This window comes from Malus sylvestris, chromosome 3 (genome assembly GCF_916048215.2).
Source record: "Malus sylvestris chromosome 3, drMalSylv7.2, whole genome shotgun sequence".
In the NCBI taxonomy this organism is placed as follows: Eukaryota; Viridiplantae; Streptophyta; class Magnoliopsida; order Rosales; family Rosaceae; genus Malus; species Malus sylvestris.
Genome location: NC_062262.1, coordinates 10465196 through 10485207, shown reverse-complemented (window position 1 = coordinate 10485207; position 20012 = coordinate 10465196). Strand labels below are relative to the sequence as shown.

The window sequence follows — 20012 nt, the reverse complement described above, 5'->3', positions numbered from 1 at the left end:
TTTCTGTGTTATTATATTTATTAATAAATGAAGGGTGTTCAAGATAACCAGGAAAAAACTTCTACTTCTTCAAAGTCTTGCTAATTCTTTTTGAAATATATGCTAATATTCTCTTTATGCTAGTTGTAGTTGGATGTCTAGGATAATAAATACATGGTGGTTGTGGTTGACATGGTCTACAAAGACAATAATATCTAATGTTCATATAAAATTAAACAAATGTGTGATATCAGTTGTGTTAATGACTTCTTACCTCAATGTACTTAATTTACTATTATAATTATACTATTAAAATACTTGTTCACTCAACTCTTTTTGCACTAATTGAATAATTTATATATTTTATCATGTAACTTATCTACTTGTTCACTCAACTCTTTTTGCACTAATTGAATTTTTTGAACTTCTAATTTTAATTGGTCAACTATTTATAGTGGTCTAAGTTCTACTTGCTTAGACTTACTATCGATGATCTCAATAAGATCTTTTATCTCTCTTTTGCAAGGAAACCTTTGGATATTTTTATTATTATCTTCTAACTTAGATGTAATATAATCTAAATTTTATCTAATTGTTTTGATGGAATTTTTCTGAAAATGCTTTAACAACTAGTTTAACAAATAATTATGCTTATTATTTTCTAGTTTTATATTTTCTGCTTGACAAATAATAAGATCTATAATACCATTGGCTTGTGAATCTTCTTCACTATACAAAATACGATTATGCTTTCTCAAAGGATAATAACAAACGAAACTGTTTTTTATATAGTGAATTTTCTTTTTTGAGGTTCACTAATTTCTAAATTAAGATAATCTATCATAACTACAGTCTACCTTGCTTTAAAGTTATGATTAACTAGTTTCTTAAAAACTCTCTTTCTTCTCGCAAGGTCTCTAAAGTATGATATGTTACTCTTTTGCTGCTAATACGTTATGCTGCACTTCTGTGTTATTATATTTATTAATAAATGAAGGGTGTTCAAGATAACCAGGATAAAACTTCTACTTATTGAAAATCTTGCTAATTCTTTTGGAAATATATGCTAATATTCTCTTTATGCTAGTTGTAGTTGGACATCTAGGATAATAAATACATGGTGGTTGTGGTTGACATGGTCTACAAAGACAATAATATCTATTGTTCATATAAAATTAAACAAGTGTGTGATATCAGTTGTGTTAATGACTTCCTACCTCAAGGTACTTAATTTACTATGATAATTATACTATTAAAATGCTTTTTTACTCTACTCTTTTTGCACTAATTGAATCATTTATCTATTTTATCATGTAACTTATATACTTATTCACTCAACTCTTTTTGCACTAATTGAATTTTTTGAACTTCTAATTTTAATTGCTCAACTATTTCTAGTGATCTAAGTTCTACTTGCTTAGACTTACTATCTATGATATCAATAAGCTCTTTTATCTCTCTTCTGCAAGGAAACCATTGCATATTTTTATTATTATCTTTTAACTAAGATGTAATATAATCTAAATTTTGTCTAATCGTTTTTATGGAATTTTTCTGAAATGCTCTAACAACTAATTTAATAGATAATTATGCTTATTATTTTCTAGTTTTATATTTTCTACTTGACTAATAATAAGATCTATAATACTATTGGCTTTTGGATCTTCTTCACTATACAAAATATGATTATGCTTTCTCAAAGGAAAATAACAAACTAAACTATTTTGGTCTAGGGTGATTTTTCTTTTTTGAGGTTCACTAATTTCTAAATTAAGATAATCTATCATAAACTACAGTCTACCTGTCTCTAAAGTTATGATTAATTAGTTTCTTAAAAACTCTCTTTCTTCTCGCAAGGTCTCTAAAGTATGATATGTTACTCCTTTTTGCTGCTAATACGTTATGCTGCATTTCTGTGTTATTGTATTTATTAATAAATGAAGGGTGTTCAAGATAACCAGGATAAAACTTCTTCTTCTTCAAAGTCTTGCTAATTCTTTTGTAAATATATGCTAATATTCTCTTTATGCTAGTTGTAGTTGGATGTCTAGGATAATAAATACATGGTGGTTGTGGTTGACATGGTCTACAAAGACAATAATAGCTATTGTTCGTATAAAATTAAACAAGTGTGTGATATCAGTTGTGTTAATGACTTCTTAACTCAAGGTACTTAATTTACTATTATAATTATTCTATTAAAATGCTTGTTCACTCAACTCTTTTTGCACTAATTGAATAATTTATCTATTTTATCATGTAACTTATCTACTTGTTCACTCAACTCTTGTTGCACTAATTGAATTTTTTGAACTTCTAATTTTAATTGCTCAACTATTTCTTGTGATCTAAGTTCTACTTGCCTAGACTTACTATCTATGAGGTCAATAAGCTCTTTTATCTCTCTTTTGCAAGGAAACCTTTGGATATTTTTATTATTATCTTCTAACTTTGATGTAATATAATCTAAATTTTTTCTAATTGTTTTGATGGAATTTTTCTGAAAATGCTTTAACAACTAGTTTAACAAATAATTATGTTTATTATTTTCTAGTTTTATATTTTCTGCTTTACTAATAATAAGATCTATAATACTATTGGTTTGTGGATCTTCTTCACTATACAAAATATGATTATGCTTTTTCAAAGAAAAATAACAAACTAAACTATTTTTGTCTAGGGAGATTTTTCTTTTTTGAGGTTCACTAATGTTTAAATAAAGGTAATCTAACGTAAACTACAGTCTACCTTCTCTAAAGTTATGATTAACTAGTTTCTTAAAAACTCAATTTCTTCTCGCAAGGTCTCTAAAGTATGATATGTTACTCTTTTTGCTGCTAATATGTTATGCTGCACTTCTGTGTTATTATATTTATTATTAAATGAAGGGTGTTCAAGATAACCAGGATTGAACTTCTACTTCTTCAAAGTCTTGCTAATTCTTTTGGAAATATATGCTTATCTATTCTTTATGCTAGTTGTAGTTGGATGTCTAGGATAATAAATACATGGTGGTTGTTGTTGACATGGTCTACAAAAATAATAATATCTATTGTTCATATAAAATTAAATAAGTGTATGATATCAGTTGTGTTAATGACTTCCTACCTCAAGGTACTTAATTTAGTATTATAATTATACTATTAAAATGTTAAACTTGGCTCTAATACCAAATTCGTAAAGCAAAGGTCCGGTTAAATAGTCGGATGTCCATTATAACAACTAGGCATAAAACCTTGCACTTGGAACTCGACATGTTTCAGCATGACGATCACTCAGAATGCAGGTATAAGGCCTTAAAGGCTAAACTCAGAGCTAAGAAGAACTCAGAGGTACCCTGGTTAATGTCCAGTTATTTGTATGGTAAGCATTCAACTATAACAGAGTGCTCAAACAAAGTATGATCGTCAGTTTAGCAGGTAATAATATAACTACAATAGTGTTTCCCTATTTTGGATTAGAAGTCTAATTAAACAAACATACTAAAGAAATAAAGAAAAAAGCAGAAAAAAAACTTACTTAAGACTTGGAGATTGCTTGAATATGTACACTTGAACTTTCATTGATATATAAAAGGTTTACAAAGGATATGAATGTTTCGGATGTTCTATGCTTGAGGTGTATTGGAGTAGTGTGTATTAAGGTGTCGCTGCATGGGAGGAAATACTTCCTTATATACAAATCAATTTCCTAAACTAAAACAACTTTTCAAAAAGCAAACAACTATTTACAACGTTTTTAAATAGTAACTTTGCACTGTTTTTGAAAATTACGGTGTTACTGTTTCTGAAAGTGGACCGAATTATTTGTCTTCTTTTGCTTTTGTTTTGAACGGCATGAGAACTTGCTGAATGCATATGGACTTCCGACATGCCTTGTCTCCTGGAGCCCATGCCCATACTTTATTATCTTTTGTATTAAGTTGTTGTATAAAGGTTTTCAAGGGCAACCTTGACATTTTTGAAATTATTTGTCTTTATGATTAAATTAAAGTTTTCTAGAGTGTTTTGGATAGTTTTCCATTCAAGTTTAATCTTATTTATTTAAAAAATAATTTTAAAAATGAGAAGAGAGTCTCTCAAAATCCATTCAGATCTTTGATCAAAGTCCATAAAATCCTTTCAAATCTTTTATCAAAATCTATAGGAATATTTTAAAGTTGTAAGGATTCTACAATCCTTTAAAATCTGTGACTTATTAAAAAAATCTTTTAAAAAAATCTGAAATACACAATGACTACGCCCCCTTTAGTTTACAAAATACATATCTTTCTTATATGTTAGGATTATAAAATCCTCCATGCTTATCTCGTTGTTCTATCTTCCATCGTAAACAAATCCACCGTACTATATCACCACATTCTATAACCATCACCTTTCAATGTTGTGAGCTGCAATCAATTGAAATGACTCCGATTCGGCACATCTCCACCAACACCATCCGACCAACGAATGACGACGACGATGAATTAAATCTTAGATCAATCGAGTTGGCTCCTTGGGATCTGCGCTTGATCCAAATTGATTATATTCATAATGGGCTTCTCTTCAAGAAATCAGCAGAGACGGAAGAAAGCAACAGCTTTATAGACCACCTAAAATCCACTCTTGCCCGGACGTTGAATATTTTCTACCGGCTCGCTAGTCCGCTCGTTGGTCGGCTCGCCTTGACTAAAAATGATGACGATAACAGCTTGATAGACCACCTAAAATCCGCTCACTGGTCGGCTTGCCTTGAGTTGTGGGTTGTGTAAATAAGCTAAGCAATTAAACAATTGGGTTTACTTATTTTCTTCCTAACCTTTTGGACCCAATTAGAACTAAAGGTTCTAATTGTTTTGGTTGGTTGTAAGAAAAATCAGGACCACACACACACACCAACCCTTTCCCGTTTACTCTCTTTCTCTCTCTTCGCTCTCGGTTTTTCTCCATTTTCCGTACAATACGTACGGACAAACCTCAAACCAAGTAATTTCTTCACGGATCGAGGTTTTTGAAGTCATCTTTGTGTTCCTTGTGAGTCTAGGAACACATATATACCATTTTTAGAACGTGAAGACCTCATTTTCCTGAGAACCCGAGAACCCAGTTTTGGGTTACTGTTCATGCACTCGTGATTTCGAAGTTTTTAGAAGATTTTAAGCTGCTAGTGAGCTTTAGGACATCTTCACGAAGCTTGGAAAAGAAAAACGAAGTGAATTGGACGTCGGGAAGTTGAGTTTGACAAGTTTCAAGTTTTGCCGAAATATCGAGGTTTCTCTAGCGAGATTCCGTGGAATTCAAGGCTTGAAAGTGGTAAGGTTTTGTTCTTCTAGTCCTAAGCTTCATTTTGGTACAAATTTCATGAGTTTTGGTGGGAAAATGAGCGAGATATGAAGGTTTCTATATTTTCCAATTTCGGTGATCGTGCGACGCCGGCGAAATTCTCCGGCAAACCAAGGAAGACGAAGGAGAATATTCTGTCAAGTCTGACAGAATATTCTAACGGTGTCAGGTAACGCCGTTAACTTCTATTAAGGTTTAACGGAATATTCCTAACGGCAGTTAAGTTTCAGTTAAGGTTTGGCCGCGCGTGGGGGCTCATCTGGCCGTGCCTTGGCCCACGCGTGGCAGCGCGTGAGTGGTCGAAAAAAATTTCTAAAAATATGGGGATGTTCCTGAGGATGAGTAGGTCATGGTGGTATATTCAAATACCCCATTTGAGCAATGTATGAGAAGTTATTTCCTAGTTTTGTGTATGTGCTTTAAATAACGTTTATTCAGTTATTTCGCATATAGGTGAGACCTATCCTGAGGACGAGTGTCATTAATCGAGGCTTGAGGGCTACGACCCTTCGACAAATCAATGAGTGGGCTTTTGGTTTTCCGTATATACCTGTATACTTGAGTTTTTCCCAAAAAAATGAAATTGAATGATTATACGTTTTGAAATGCCATGCAAAGTATCTGACTATTTTATTTATGCATTAGTAGTTGCATATATTTATAATTGGTGCTACGGACGCATAGGTAAGTGCCAGGTAAGTTCATGAGTTATAGATATGAGGTTACTTCAGTTATGTGAGATATGATGTGATGTATTAAGAGCTCATAAACTTACACCCCGGTGTTAGTGCTCCCGCCCAGAGTTAGGGCACAGTCTTTCATGTGATGTTCACCTCCCGCACCATATGCTCACCTTGGATCCAAGTTAGGTGCACAGGCTTGTCGTACATACCACTTGAGGTGGTTTTGACTTGTAGGTGACCCGCGATTATTCACACAACCTTCACGTGAACGTAACACTAGAGCATATTTATTTTACACCTAGTCTTGTCGTACATACCAATTTAGGTGGTTCCGACTCATGTGCAGGATTTGATTTGATATGATTGAGATTGGTTATGAGTTATGAACCCAGCCATGCTGGTCACGTAGGTAGATTCGGCTGATGCTATATCTGGCATTGATACATTGTATCTGGTTTACTTATAGCATTGCATTAAGATACTTTGGCATGGTATACTTCTATGGATTTTCATCTTGAGTATGATTGCTGATACAGCTTATTATTTACTATTATTTTCTGGGAAATTATACAGGTTTTATGGCGAGGGGTTAGAACTTTTGAGAAATGAAATGATTTTGAAAAGCTTTGTTTTTGCCCAATCACACTTTATGTTTTGCGCCCCTCTAGGTTTTAGGTAGAAGTGCTTGGTGGATCACGAGGATTTCGGCGGGGGTTCTGACAGAACATCATTAATGTAGGGTCACCTTTGGATGTTGAATAATTAGTACTTGTCCTACTTGACTGCATCTAGGATATTTATGCTCTGGTTGTGTATTTCACATTTAATCTCGCACTTACACCTTATCTCATCTAGTACTCTAGTTGATTTGGTTTTTGTTTATTCGTAATTCCTTATATCTCTATTGCTTCCGCACTGTGCACATGGCTACATCACCCACACATGACAGCCAGCATGCCCTGTTTCAGGTTGAGGTGTGTCAATATGTTGCTCCTTTTGCTGCTAATACGTTATGCTGCACTTTTGTGTTATTATATTTATTAATAAATGAAGGGTGTTCAAGATAACCAGGATAAAACTTCTACTTCTTCAAAGTCTTGCTAATTCTTTTGGAAATATATGATAATCTTCTCTTTATGCTAGTTGTAGTTGGATGTCTAGGATAATAAATACATGGTGGTTGTGGTTGACATGGTATACAAAGACAATAATATCTATTGTTCATATAAAATTAAACAAGTGTGTGATATCAGTTGTGTTCAAGGTATTAAATATCGATGATATCAGAAATATCGGTAGTCTAAAAACACGAAAATATCGATGGAAATATCGGGATATTATTGATATCGATAAAAATAATATGGAAACCACGGAAATTGTAAGAAAAACTTGGAAATTTTTATTGAAACTTTGCAGGATGTTTATTTAATCAATTATCTATTAGTTTATCACAAAAAATTGGAAGGAAATGCATTGCATGATGAATTTAACTGATTTAAGTTGATTATATAGTAAGCTGGCAAATATTGTGAGTGTAGAAAATATGTAGTAATTAATGAAAGAAGTTTAAACACACCATAATCATTTATATATAATGAATTAGTACAATATTTTACACTTTATACATTGCATGGTAAGATACATAAGTGACTTAGTACCACATCGAGTTCCTATGAGGTTCAAAATGTTCACCTTGGTGTTTTTTAAAATATAGAAATTTATCCTAGATAATAAATATTAGCTTGCAAGCCTTGCAGACATCTTAACGACCATATAAATATTACAGGCTGAATATGTAATCACAAACACATCTGTAACGAGTTGGATAAGGCCCAGGTGCGTGGTTGACAAAGGGAGGGTTCGAATATAATCTGCTTGCTTAGTAAAAAAAAAAACAAAATATTATCTAAATAATTTATAATTTATATAACATATATATATATATATATATATATATATATATATAATATATATCCTAAACTTTTAAAAATATAAATGGATGGCCTTCATTATTAAAAGTTAAAACCATCAGAGGTGCACCTCACCTCTTTCACGTCACTTGTCCACCTCATAATTACAAGTTACAACCATCAGAGCCCATGGTTTTGTTTTGTTTAAGTCTCCCGTCCACTACCCGTCCACCTTGGGTGGTATGTTAAAGTCTCTCTCTCTCTCTCTCTCTCTTTCTCTCTCTCCCCACACCGTCTCCTCCCTCATCTTCACAGATGCGCTTCTCTCTGCACCGTCTCCTCCCTCATCTTCACAGACGCGCTGCAGAAATTCGTCGGCAGCACTCTCTCTTCCCTCATCTTCACAGAGACAAGCTAAACCTCGTCTTTCTCTCCCTTTCTCTAGGTGCAGCTAGGACAGTGAAACCCAGGAACTCTCCGGTGAGTTCTCTTGATCCTTCTCCGGTTAGGTAAGCCCTCAATTCATCTTGGATGTTGTGTGGTGTGGTTGAGAATCGAGATATAATAAGTTTTATCTGGTTTTTTTAACAAGGTTTTAGGAGGAGATCGACCTGGGGGAAGGCACACCCAGCTCCGGCAAGGCCGTGAGTGTCGACGAACTTTTCGAACACCTCCGACTGTTTCATGCAAACGGAAGTTATAAAAAAATTCCTCTCGTCTTCTATTTCATTTTGATACCTAGATCGGAGTCTAGGGTGCTCTTTTACAGTAGGCCGGAGCTGTAGAAGCTCTGGCGTTCTTCTCCGATTTGTACAGATCCAAAATTTCGCGATAGTATTGGTAATATCGCGATATTTTGACGAAAACACCTTGGATACCTATTAAAATATCGGTAAAGCAAAAAATCGATAATATCGGTGAAATATCGCCGATATTATCGGCATTTAAGACATTGGTTGTGTTAATGACTTCCTACCTCAAGGTAATTAATTTACTATTATAATTATAGGGTAAATTACATAGTAGCCCCTCAGGTTTGAGGTCTATTGCAATCTTATACAACATCTTTAAAACATTTCACTTTCATACCTCAAGTACTATTTTATTTCAATTTCATACAACCGTTAGATTTTCCATCCATGGATCTGTTAAATGCTGACGTGGCTGCCACATATATGACACGTGGCTGCCAAATGTTTGCCACGTGGCAAATAAAATAATTTTTTAATTTTTTTTTAAAAAACCTGAAATTGGAAGAAGAAGAAAAAAAAAGGGACTGAACCCAGAAGAAGGAGGAAGAAGAAGAAAAAGGAGGAGGAGGAGGAGGAAGAAGAAGAAGAAGAAAAAAAAAAAAGAAAGGAGTCCAAATCCAGAAGAAGGAGGAAGAAGAAGAAAGAGGAGGAGGAGGAGGAGGAAGAAGAAGAAGAAGAAGACAAAAAAAAAAAAAGGGACCGAACCCAGAAAAAGGAGGAAGAAGAAGAAGAGAAGAAGAAAGAGGAGGAGGATGAGGAAGAAGAAGAAGAAGAAGAAAAAAAAAAAAAGGGACCGAACCCAGAAGAAGGAGGAAGAAGAAGAAGAGAAGAAGAAAGAGGAGGGAGGAGAAAGAAGAAAAAGAAGAAAAAAAAGAAAAAAAAAGAAAGGGGTCCGAACCCAGAAGAAGGAGGAAGAAGAAGAAAGAGGAGGAGGAGGAGGAGGAAGAAGAAGAAGAAGAAGAAAAAAAAAAAGGGACCGAACCCAGAAAAAGAAGGAGGAAGAAGAAGAAGAGAAGAAGAAAGAGGAGGAGGAGGAGGATGAGGAAGAAGAAGAAGAAGAAGAAAAAAAAATAAAAAATAAAAGAAAGGGACCGAACCCAGAAGAAGAAGGAGGAAGAAGAAGAAGAGAAGAAGAAAGAGGAGGAGGAGGGAGAAGAAGAAGAAGAAGAAGAAAAAAAAAAAAAAGGGTCCGAACCCAGAAGAAGAAGAAAGAGAAAGAGAAGAAGAAGAAGAAAGAGAAAGAAAAGAAGAAGAAAGAGAGAAAAAAAAAAAAAAAGGGATGGAACCCAGAAGAAGAAGGAGGAAGAAGAAGAGAAGAAGAAAGAGGAGGAGGAGGAAGAAGAAGAAGAAGAAGGAAAAAAAAAAAAGGGGGTCCGAACCCAGAAGAAGAAGAAAGAGAAAGAGAAGAAGAAGAAATAGAAAGAGAAGAAGAAGAAAGAGAGAAAAAAAAAAAGTGGTAGATATGTTTTTTTTTTTTTAAATTAAAAAATTATTTTATTTGACACGTGGCAGACATTTGGCAGCCACGTGTCATATATGTGGCAGCTACGTCAGCATTTAACAAATCCATGGATGGAAAATCTAACGGTTGTATGAAATTGAAATAAAATAGTACTTGAGGTATGAAAGTGAAATGTTTTAAAGATGTTGTATAAGATTGCAATAGACCTCAAACCTGAGGGGCTACTATGTAATTTACCCATAATTATACTATTAAAATGCTTGTTCACTCAACTCTTTTTGCACTAATTGAATAATTTATCTACTTTATCATGTAACTTATCTACTTATTCACTCAACTCTTTTTGCACTAATTTAATTTTCTGAACTTCTAATTTTATTTGCTCAACTATTTCTAGTGATCTAAGTTCTACTTGCTTAGACTTACTATCTATAAGGTCAATAAGCTCTTTTATCTCTATTTTGCAAGGAAACCTTTGGATATTTTTATTATTATCTTCTAACTGAGATATAATATCATCTAAATTTTGTCTAATTGTTTTTATGCAATTTTTCTGAAAATGCTCTAACAACTGGTTTAACAAATAATTATGCTTCTTATTTTCTAGTTTTATATTTTCTACTTGACTAATAATAAGATCTATTATACTATTGACTTGCGGATCTTCTTCACTATACAAAATATGATTATGCTTTCTCAAAGGAAAATAACAAACTAAACTATTTGGGTCTAGAGTGATTTTTCTTTTTTGAGGTTCACTAATTTCTAAATTAAGATAATCTATCATAAACTACAGTCTACCTTTCTCTAAATTTATGATTAACTAGTTTCTTAAAAACTCTCTTTCTTCTCGCAAGGTCTCTAAAGTATAATATGTTATTCTTTTTGCTGCTAGTACGTTATGTTGCACTTCTGTGTTATTATATTTATTAATAGTGTTCAAGATAACCAGCATAAAACTTCTACTTCTTCAAAGTCTTGCTAATTCTTTTGGAAATATATGCTAATCTTCTCTTTATGCAAGTTGTAGTTGGATGTCTAGGATAATAAATACATGGTGGTTATGGTTGACATGGTCTACAAAGACAATAATATCTATTGTTCATATAAAGTTAAACAAGTGTGTGATATCAGTTGTGTTAATGACTTCCTATCCCAAGGTACTTTATTTACTATTATAATTATACTATTAAAATGCTTGTTCACTCAACTCTTTTTGCACTAATTGAATAATTTATCTATTTTATCATGTAACTTATCTACTTGTTCACTCAACTATTTTTGCACTAATTTAATTTTTTTGAACTTCTAATTTTAATTGCTCAACTATTTCTAGTGATCTAAGTTCTACTTGCTTAGACTTACTATCTATGAGGTCAATAAGCTCTTTTATCTCTCTCTTGCAAGGAAACCTTTGGATATTTTGATTATTATCTTCTAACTTAGATGTAATATAATCTAAATTTTGTCTAATTGTTTTTATGGAATTTTTCTGACAATGCTCTAACAACTGGTTTAACAAATAATTATGCTTATTATTTTCTAGTTTTATATTTTCTGCCTGACTAATAATAAGATCTATAATACTATTGGATTATGGATCTTCTTCACTATACAAAATATGATTATGCTTTCTCAAAGGAAAATAACAAACTAAACTATTTTGGTCTTGAATGATTTTTCTTTTTTGAGGTTCACTAATTTCTAAATTAAGATAATTTATCATAAACTACAGTCTACCTTTCTCTAAAGTTATGATTAACTAGTTTCTTAAAAACTCTCTTTCTTCTCGCAAGGTCTTTAAAGTATGATATGTTACTCTTTTTGCTGCTAATACGTTATGCTGCACTTCTGTGTTATTATATTTATTAATAAATGTAGGGTGTTCAAAATAACCAGGATAAAACTTCTACTTCTTCAAAGTCTTGCAAATTCTTTTGGAAATATATGCTAATCTTCTCTTTATGCTAGTTGTAGTTGGATGTCTAGGATAATAAATACATGGTGGTTGTGGTTGACATGGTCTACAAAGACAATAATATCTATTGTTCATATAAGGTTAAACAAGTATGTGATATCAGTTGTGTTAATGACTTTCTACCTCAAGGTACTTTATTTACTATTAAAATGCTTGTTCACTCAACTCTTTTTGCACTAATTGAATAATTTATCTATTTTATCATGTAACTTATCTACTTGTTCACTCAACTCTTTTTGCACTAATTGAATTTTTTGAACTTTTAATTTTAATTGCTCAACTATTTCTAGTGATCTAAGTTCTACTTGCTTAGACTTACTATCTATGAGGTCAATAAGCTCTTTTATCTCTTTTTTGCAAGGAAACCTTTGGATATTTTTATTATTATCTTCTAACTTAGATGTAATATAATCTAAATTTTGTCTAATTGTTTTTATAGAATTTTTCTGACAATGCTCTAACAACTGGTATAACAAATAATTACGCTCATTATTTTCTAGTTTTATATTTTCTGCTTGACTAATACTAAGATCTATAATACTATTGGATTATGGATCTTCTTCACTATACAAAATACGATTATGCTTTCTCAAAGGAAAATAACAAACTAAACTATTTTGGTCTAGAGTGATTTTTCTTTTTTGAGGTTCACTGATTTCTAAATTAAGATAATCTATCATAAACTATAGTCTACCTTTCTCTAAAGTTATGATTAACTAGTTTCTTAAAAACTCTCTTTCTTCTCGCAAGGTCTTTAAAGTATGATATGTTACTCTTTTTGCTGCTAATACGTTATGCTGCACTTCTGTGTTATTATATTTATTAATAAATAAAGGGTGTTCAAGATAACCAGGATAAAACTTCTACTTCTTCAAAGTCTTGCTAATTCTTTTGGAAATATATGCTAATCTTCTCTTTATGCTAGTTGTAGTTGGATGTCTAGGATAATAAATACATGGTGGTTGTGGTTGACATGGTCTACAAAGACAATAATATCTATTGTTCATATAAAATTAAACAGGTGTGTGATATCAGTTGTGTTAATGACTTCCTACCTCAAGGTACTTAATTTACTATTATAATTATACTATTAAAATGCTAAACTTGGCTCTGATACCAAATTCAGAAAGCAAAGGTCCAGTTAAATAGTCAGATGACCATTATAACAAGTGGACATAAAACCTTGCACATGAAACTCGACATGTTTCAGCATGACGGTCACTCACAATGCAGGTATAAGGCCTTCAAAGTTAAACTCAGAGCTAAGAAGAACTTAGAGGTACCCTGGTTCATGTCCAATTATTTGTATGGTAAGCATTCAACTATAACAGAGTGCTCGAACAAAGTATGATCGTCAGTTTAGCAGGTTAATAATATAACTACAATAGTGTTTCCCTATTTTGGACTAGAAGTCTATTTAAACAAACATACTAAAGAAAGAAAAAAAAAACTTACTTAAGACTTGGAGATTGCTTGAATCTGTACACTTGAACTTTTATTGATATATAAAATGTTTACAAAGGATAGGAATGTTTCGGATGTTCTATGCTTGAGGTGTATTGGAGTAATGTGTATTAAGGTGTCCTTGCATGGGAGGAAAGACTCCCTTATATACAAATCAATTTCCTAAACGACAAAACAACTTTTCAAAAAGAAAACAACTATTTACAACGTTTTTAAATAGTAACTTTGCACTGTTTTTGAAAACTGTCAGTGTTACTGTTTCTGAAAGTGGACCGAATTATTTGTCTTCTTTTGCTTTTGTTTTGAACGGCATGTGAACTTGCTGAATGCATATGGACTTCCGACATGCCTTGTTTCCTGGAGCCCATGCCCATACTTTATTATCTTTTGTATTAAGTTGTTGTATGAAGGTTTTCAAGGGCAACCTTGACATTTTTGAAATTATTTGTCTTTATGATTAAATTAAAGTTGTCTAGAGTGTTTTGAATAGTTTTTCATTCAAGTTTAATCTTATTTATTTAAAAAAATAATTTTTAAAACGAGAAGAGAGTCTCTCAAAATCCATTCAAATCTTTAATCAAAGTCCATAAAATCCTTTCAAATCTTTAATCAAAATCTATAAGAATATTTTAAAGTTGTAAGGATTTTACAATCCTTTCAAATATGTGACTTATTAAAAAAATCTTTTAAAATAATCTGAAATACACAATGACTACGCCCCTTTTAGTTGACAAAATACATATCTTTATTATATGTTAGGATTATAAAATCCTCCATGCTTATCTCGTTGTTCTATCTTCCATCGTAAACAATATCACCACATTTTATAACCATCACCTTTCAACGTTGTGAGCTGCAATCAATTGAAATGACTCCGATTCGGCACATCTCCACCAGCACCATCCGACCAACGAATGACGACGACGATGGGTTAAATCACAGATCAATCGAGTTGGCTCCGTGGGATCTGCGCTTGATCCAAATTGATTACATTCATAAAGGGCTTCTCTTCAAGAAATCAGCAGAGACGGAAGAGAGCAACAGCTTGATAGACCACCTAAAATCCACTCTTGCCCGGACCTTGAATATTTTCTACCCGCTCGCTGGTCGGCTCGCCCTGACTAAAAATGGTAACGATAACACTGGTTCTTTCTTCATCGACTGTAATGGCGACGGAGCTGAGTTTGTCCATGCAGCTGCCGATGGTGTCAAAGTGGTGGATATCCTTGAATCTGTTTATCTTGCAGATGACATTGTCAACCACCTCTTTTCTATGATGGAGGCTTGGAACTACGAGGGTGTTTCGAAACCATTGCTTGCAGTACAAGTCACTGAGCTTGTTGACGGAATCTTTATTGGTTGCAGTATAAATCATATGGTCGTTGATGGTACCTCTTTCTGGCATTTCTTCAATACGTGGTCTGAAATTTCTCGTGTTGAACCTTCTGGTAAAATTTCTCAACCTCGTCCTGTTTTCGCTCGTCAATTTCATGACGGCATGATTGATCTTCCAATTCAGCTACCCTTCTCCTACGTTCAAGAAATCATGACCAAGAAGCCTGTTATTGGACATGGATCGTCGTCTTTGAATTCTCCACAAAGGGTAGTATTTCATTTTCCTAAAGAGAAAGTGGCAGAGCTCAAGTCCAAGGCTAATGTTGAGATGGGCACCACGGACAATAACACGATCTCATCCCTTCAAGCACTCATGGCTCATCTTTGGCGAGCGGTAACGCGTGCCAGAAATCTGAACCCAGATCAAGAAGTTCGCTACCGGATTGTAGCGGGATTGCGGCAAAGAATGGAGCCACCATTGCCAAAAGAGTACCTCGGGAATGCGGTTCTAGGCGTTCTTGTGAAGTGCACAGCAGGGGAGCTAGCACAACATGGACTAGGGTGGGCAGCCTTCCGAATAAACGAAAAAATTGGTGCGCTGAAAGCTGAAGAAGTGAGGAAGTTCATGGAGGATTGGGTAAAAGCTCCTACATTTCTTCCAAATTCACAAATGGATCCAGAAACTCTTGATTTGTTCACAGGAAGCTCGCCGCGGTTCAATGTGTATGGTAATGATTTTGGGTGGGGAAGGCCGATTGCTGTGCGAAGCAGAATTCAAGAAAGATGGGTTGGGAGCTTATCGGTGTTTCCTGGGGCTGAAGAAGGAAGTATTGATTTTGAAGCTTGTCTTTGGCCAGAGACTGTACGAGCTATGGCAGAAGATGCAGAGTTCATGCAAGCTATACTCACATAACCTATGCTTTTAGTTTTGATTGTAAGCTTCAAAGTCTGTGTCAATTGTGCTTGGTAATTTTTAGAGTCCAAATAAACGAGTTGTTGCTTAAAACAACTCAACTTGAGAGTATAATGATTTCAATGTATCAAAATGATTTTCTCCAAGGAGTGTGTAAGGAGAAAATGAGAGTGAAAATCACTATCCATTGTCACATGTTATACAATGGATGAATGATCAATTTTAAACTTTGTTTTTCATTAACTGAAAGTGGTTTTTGTCATTTTGGTCCTTATTTAACTGAGATTTTCACGGAAGGAACAAGATGATTAACGGTGGACAAACTTCTATCGATTTCAAATTTCAATACCTAAAGTGAGGAATTATGTAAATCTCCAGGACCATTTTGACTAAAAAAACCTTATTTCGTGTATTCTAATAGGGGTGGATGTCGAATTTGATAGTTCTGAAAAATACGTATTAGAGTGCTTACCCTTCAAATTGAATCTTTAATACTTTCTAAAGAAAATAGTATTTACACAAATTGAAGAAAAAAATAAGAGTTATTTGGAGGTTGTAAAAGGACTTAATACAAGGAAAAAGTAGTGTTAAGTAACGACTATCTCGCATTATCAATGGGATTTGAACACATAAAGTCATCTAGAAACAATTATCCTCAATAAAATTTCAAAGCATGAGCACATCCAATAAAGTGAAATCTAATTCAAATTCGAGTTTAGATAAAGTACATGTCAAATAGATATATTTCATTACCATCACACGAAGTACAAACTAAAGAATCTCAACTAGCTTGAAGATACATATCAACCTTATTTTGTGAGAAATGCGTTCGATCTTTCTATGCACTTTGCAAACCGGTATACAATCTTTCTAACATACTCAATACAACTCTCAAAACCAGGTTTGCATATCTACCGTAACGGTTAAAAAACTCACACTCAGAGTGGAGCTCACAATGATCCGAACAATCCACAGTGGCGTCATTAGGAAAAGCACGACAACGATCAAGACAGGTTAAAAGTAAATAAAGCGCGTTGTGTTAGGACACGATACTGTCGTTACTAAATACTGATGTGAGAAAGTTGGGTCGTGTTTTTCCTTTTCTTCTTTCGTTTTCTTTTGGATTTTATAGATTTTACCAGTGTTGATAGCATCCTATTCTGAACTATCAGCTCCATTGTTCACCTTGATTTCCAAGAGACGATCCACTGGTTGCCTACAGACGGGGCATCTATTTGTCTGGAACCTCAGAACCTTAGCACAACCACTGCACATGCACTGCAGTCAAAAGACAAAATATTAGCCAGAAGAAACGAAGATAAAACTTGGGCATGCTCAAATTACAACACCAGAGCAGAACTCCCAAGATGTAACATCAACCAAAAGACCATAAACATAGGGAGTGATACAAAGTGGATTCTGGCCAATTTGCGATGCTCCTTTATACATCCAAGAGGGAAACAATATGTTCTGAACTTCTGAGGCTAAATGGAAGTCTGTAGGAGTGGGCGGGGGTGGAAGCGGATGATGCACTTTTTCAGCCAGAAAAGTTATGAAAGTTAGGGATGTCTCTCTCCCCCAAACAATGTAGTTCAAGTGGAATTGTGTGGAGGTTTATGAGGATAGAACTTAGATTCAATTTCTCTCATAAGCAAAATAAAAAAGGACATCACATAAAGATTTGTTCATTCAAACTAAAGATAGAAGACGAGGGAAAGAATAGAATCTTTACATACCATGTGCCGGCATGGGAGGACAGTTGTATCTCGAGGCTCTGACAAGCAAATTATACATTCTTTGCCAGAATCATTTCCACTTTGATCACTTTCAAGCGAATTCCCAATACCATAGATCTCCTGTAGCTCGTACCTCATACCATTCACCCATAGTATCTGCTTCATCACCCGCACTCTGTATTCCCCATTGTCCTTCTTTTCAAACACCGCCTGGGTGATCTGAGAATTCCTAGCTGAGTTTCCAACCAATTCCTGCTCACTTTCATTCAAGGGACAGCATTCAGCCTTCACCATAAGAGGATAGACTTCTATGTCACCCTCTTTGCTTAACCCTATGTCCTCAAACACTGAGAAGTCAATCCCAGTTCCGGAGGGTTGTCTAAACTTTTGACCAAGGCCTTTCTCAAAAGGCACTGTAACAGATTTAAGCAAGCTTTCCTTTGTTGCTATCAGTTTACAGTCTGCATCTTCTTTAGCGAAAAAAAGAACTGTAATGCTGTGGCACAAAACAGGGGATAAATAATCAAGTAAAAGGGAACACTTGTAGAAGAAACATCACATCACATGAATGCATTTAGCTACCGCAAAACGAAAAAAAAAAACAAAAGTTGAGAAGAATGAGAAGACCCTTTCTAGCTGCACATACACATTATGTTGTCTAAGAACATCGTATGAAGGTGTTTAACAACTGAATAAGAAACTTTAGACAATTAGGAAAAGAGGTTTTGTTTAAACTTCAAACGAGAAATATTAGACTCCCATAATCTCCATGTCACAAATAACACCGACAGATTTGTAAATCATTTTACAGCAGGGGCAGAAGCCTCATAACTTCATTTAGCAGTTCATCTGCCCTAGGCCCTTAACCTCTATCATTAGACAATATTAACCATGTAATAAGCTTGACAGCTTGAGCTAGGCTATACGCTTTCCTCCTTGGTCTACAAGACTATGCTATGTTTTCAAACAGTTGACTTGATCAAGGCATATAAATATTGCCCAACATGACCACCAAGTATCACCAATAAACCAAATAATCAGCTCGAAACAAATTCAACTAATCTAATGTCATCAAAGAACTACATCTTTTCAAAAAGCCATAGTCATTAGTCAAACATCACTACTCCCATGGTCAAAGCATACAACGTACTCTCATAGAACATGCATCCATGAAACATTTACCTTCCGGGCGCAGCAGCATCAAACGTGAAAGCAACAAGGAACCTCCCGGGATTCTCCTCATCCGGCTCTACCCGCAAAGAGTCTTTCTTGATATTCACGGCATTCTTAATGGTGATCGTCTTCTGATGTTCCACAAAGGGAGCACCCTGAGGGGCAGGGGCAGGGGGAGCAGCACCGAAAGGGAACTGCCCGTGAACCCAATTGGCGGGAGTGGGGCCCATATAGACTCCGCTGCCGTGAAAAGACTGCGGATAGGGTACCGGCACAGGCGGCGGCAGGTAGAATCTGGGGTATTGGAGGAACTGGGGCGGATTGGGGTTTGATCCATTTGTATATTGAGACGGGTTCTGATGGTATTGCGGCGGATTGGAGTCTGGTCCGTTCGGATATTGAGACGGATGAGGTGGTGTGGAAGCAGCAAAAACATGAGTACCCCCAGACATTTGGGGTTGCGGGCGGTGCCTCCGGCGACCCCCGGAGGTGGTGCTTCCAAAATTACCCATTCTCTCTATACTAAGGGAATTTCAGTTTTCAATGTTCTTATTAAACGATTAAAAACACCCAGAAAATACCATCAAATATTGAATCTTCCGTTTAGCAGATGAGAAACCTGAAGAAGAAGCGCAATGAAAGTGTTGGAATTTGTTAAAAGTTAGATGAGAAAATCATTTCCATCAATCATTTATAAATAAAAATTCACAAAACAAATTGAGAAGATTAAATTATGATGAAAATCCAACAAGTAACATGATAAATGATACTGAAAAAACAGAGAAAACGTACCTTGGCTTGGGATGTGTTGTTTGCATTCTAGAGAGAGAGAGAGAGAGAGAGAGAGAGAGAGAGATAGGAGAGAGAGGTTGAGATTTTCGAATGAATGAATCTGGAAATGGGATATTGGGGTGTCTGTCTGTCCACCGACCCAACCAACGACAACGTCCTACGTCCGCCACTACCACCTTTGGAGTCGGGAAGGAAAGAGAAGCCTTAACTTTCTTCTGCTTTTCTCGCTTCTCTCGCCACGTCCTCACATTTGGATCAATCCTAAACTATTTTGTTTGTTTTTTTATTTTGTTGGTCCCAGCTGCTGAGGTGGTGCGGTGACAGATGCAGCAATAACAATAGAAGCTGCCAAAGTACGAGATCAAATCTTTTACACTTATACTGTGTGCCAACTTTTTGTTGAGAAATTTTTAGTTGCCAAGGAAATCTGGATGACATATCATATGTTTTTATGAAAGTGGTAGAAAATTTTAATTTTTAAATTATTAACATTTTAATACATATAACCCAC

The 20012-nt window shown here is 34.7% G+C and overlaps 2 protein-coding genes across 2 annotated transcripts; one reads left to right on the top strand and one right to left on the bottom strand.

Moving 5' to 3' along the window:
* Positions 1–14356: 14356 nt before the first annotated feature.
* On the top strand, positions 14357–16062 carry LOC126615246 (uncharacterized acetyltransferase At3g50280-like). Its single transcript, XM_050283047.1, has one exon. It carries the CDS (start codon positions 14421–14423, stop codon positions 15798–15800), a length of 1380 nt encoding a protein of 459 aa, XP_050139004.1. The 5' UTR covers positions 14357–14420; the 3' UTR covers positions 15801–16062.
* A 420-nt stretch (positions 16063–16482) lies between these two features.
* LOC126615248 (probable E3 ubiquitin-protein ligase LUL2) lies at positions 16483–19760 on the bottom strand. Its single transcript, XM_050283050.1, has 4 exons — positions 19502–19760; positions 18719–19328; positions 17537–18032; positions 16483–17078 (listed from the first exon to the last, which is right to left on the bottom strand). Exons 2-4 carry the CDS (start codon positions 19219–19221, stop codon positions 16956–16958), a joined length of 1122 nt encoding a protein of 373 aa, XP_050139007.1. The 5' UTR covers positions 19222–19328; positions 19502–19760; the 3' UTR covers positions 16483–16955.
* Between the last annotated feature and the right edge of the window lie 252 nt (positions 19761–20012).

Bases quoted from the DNA above. Each gene is read 5' to 3' on its own strand.
- LOC126615246 (XM_050283047.1), top strand. From the start codon at position 14,421: ATGACTCCGATTCGGCACATCTCCACCAGCACCATCCGACCAACGAAT.
- LOC126615248 (XM_050283050.1), bottom strand. From the start codon at position 19,221: ATGGGTAATTTTGGAAGCACCACCTCCGGGGGTCGCCGGAGGCACCGC. The intron at 18,033-18,718 runs GTAAATGTTTCA...TTTGTGCCACAG, and splicing joins GATGCTGCTGCGCCCGGAAG to CATTACAGTTCTTTTTTTCG. The intron at 17,079-17,536 runs GTATGTAAAGAT...TTTTGACTGCAG, and splicing joins TCCTCCCATGCCGGCACATG to TGCATGTGCAGTGGTTGTGC.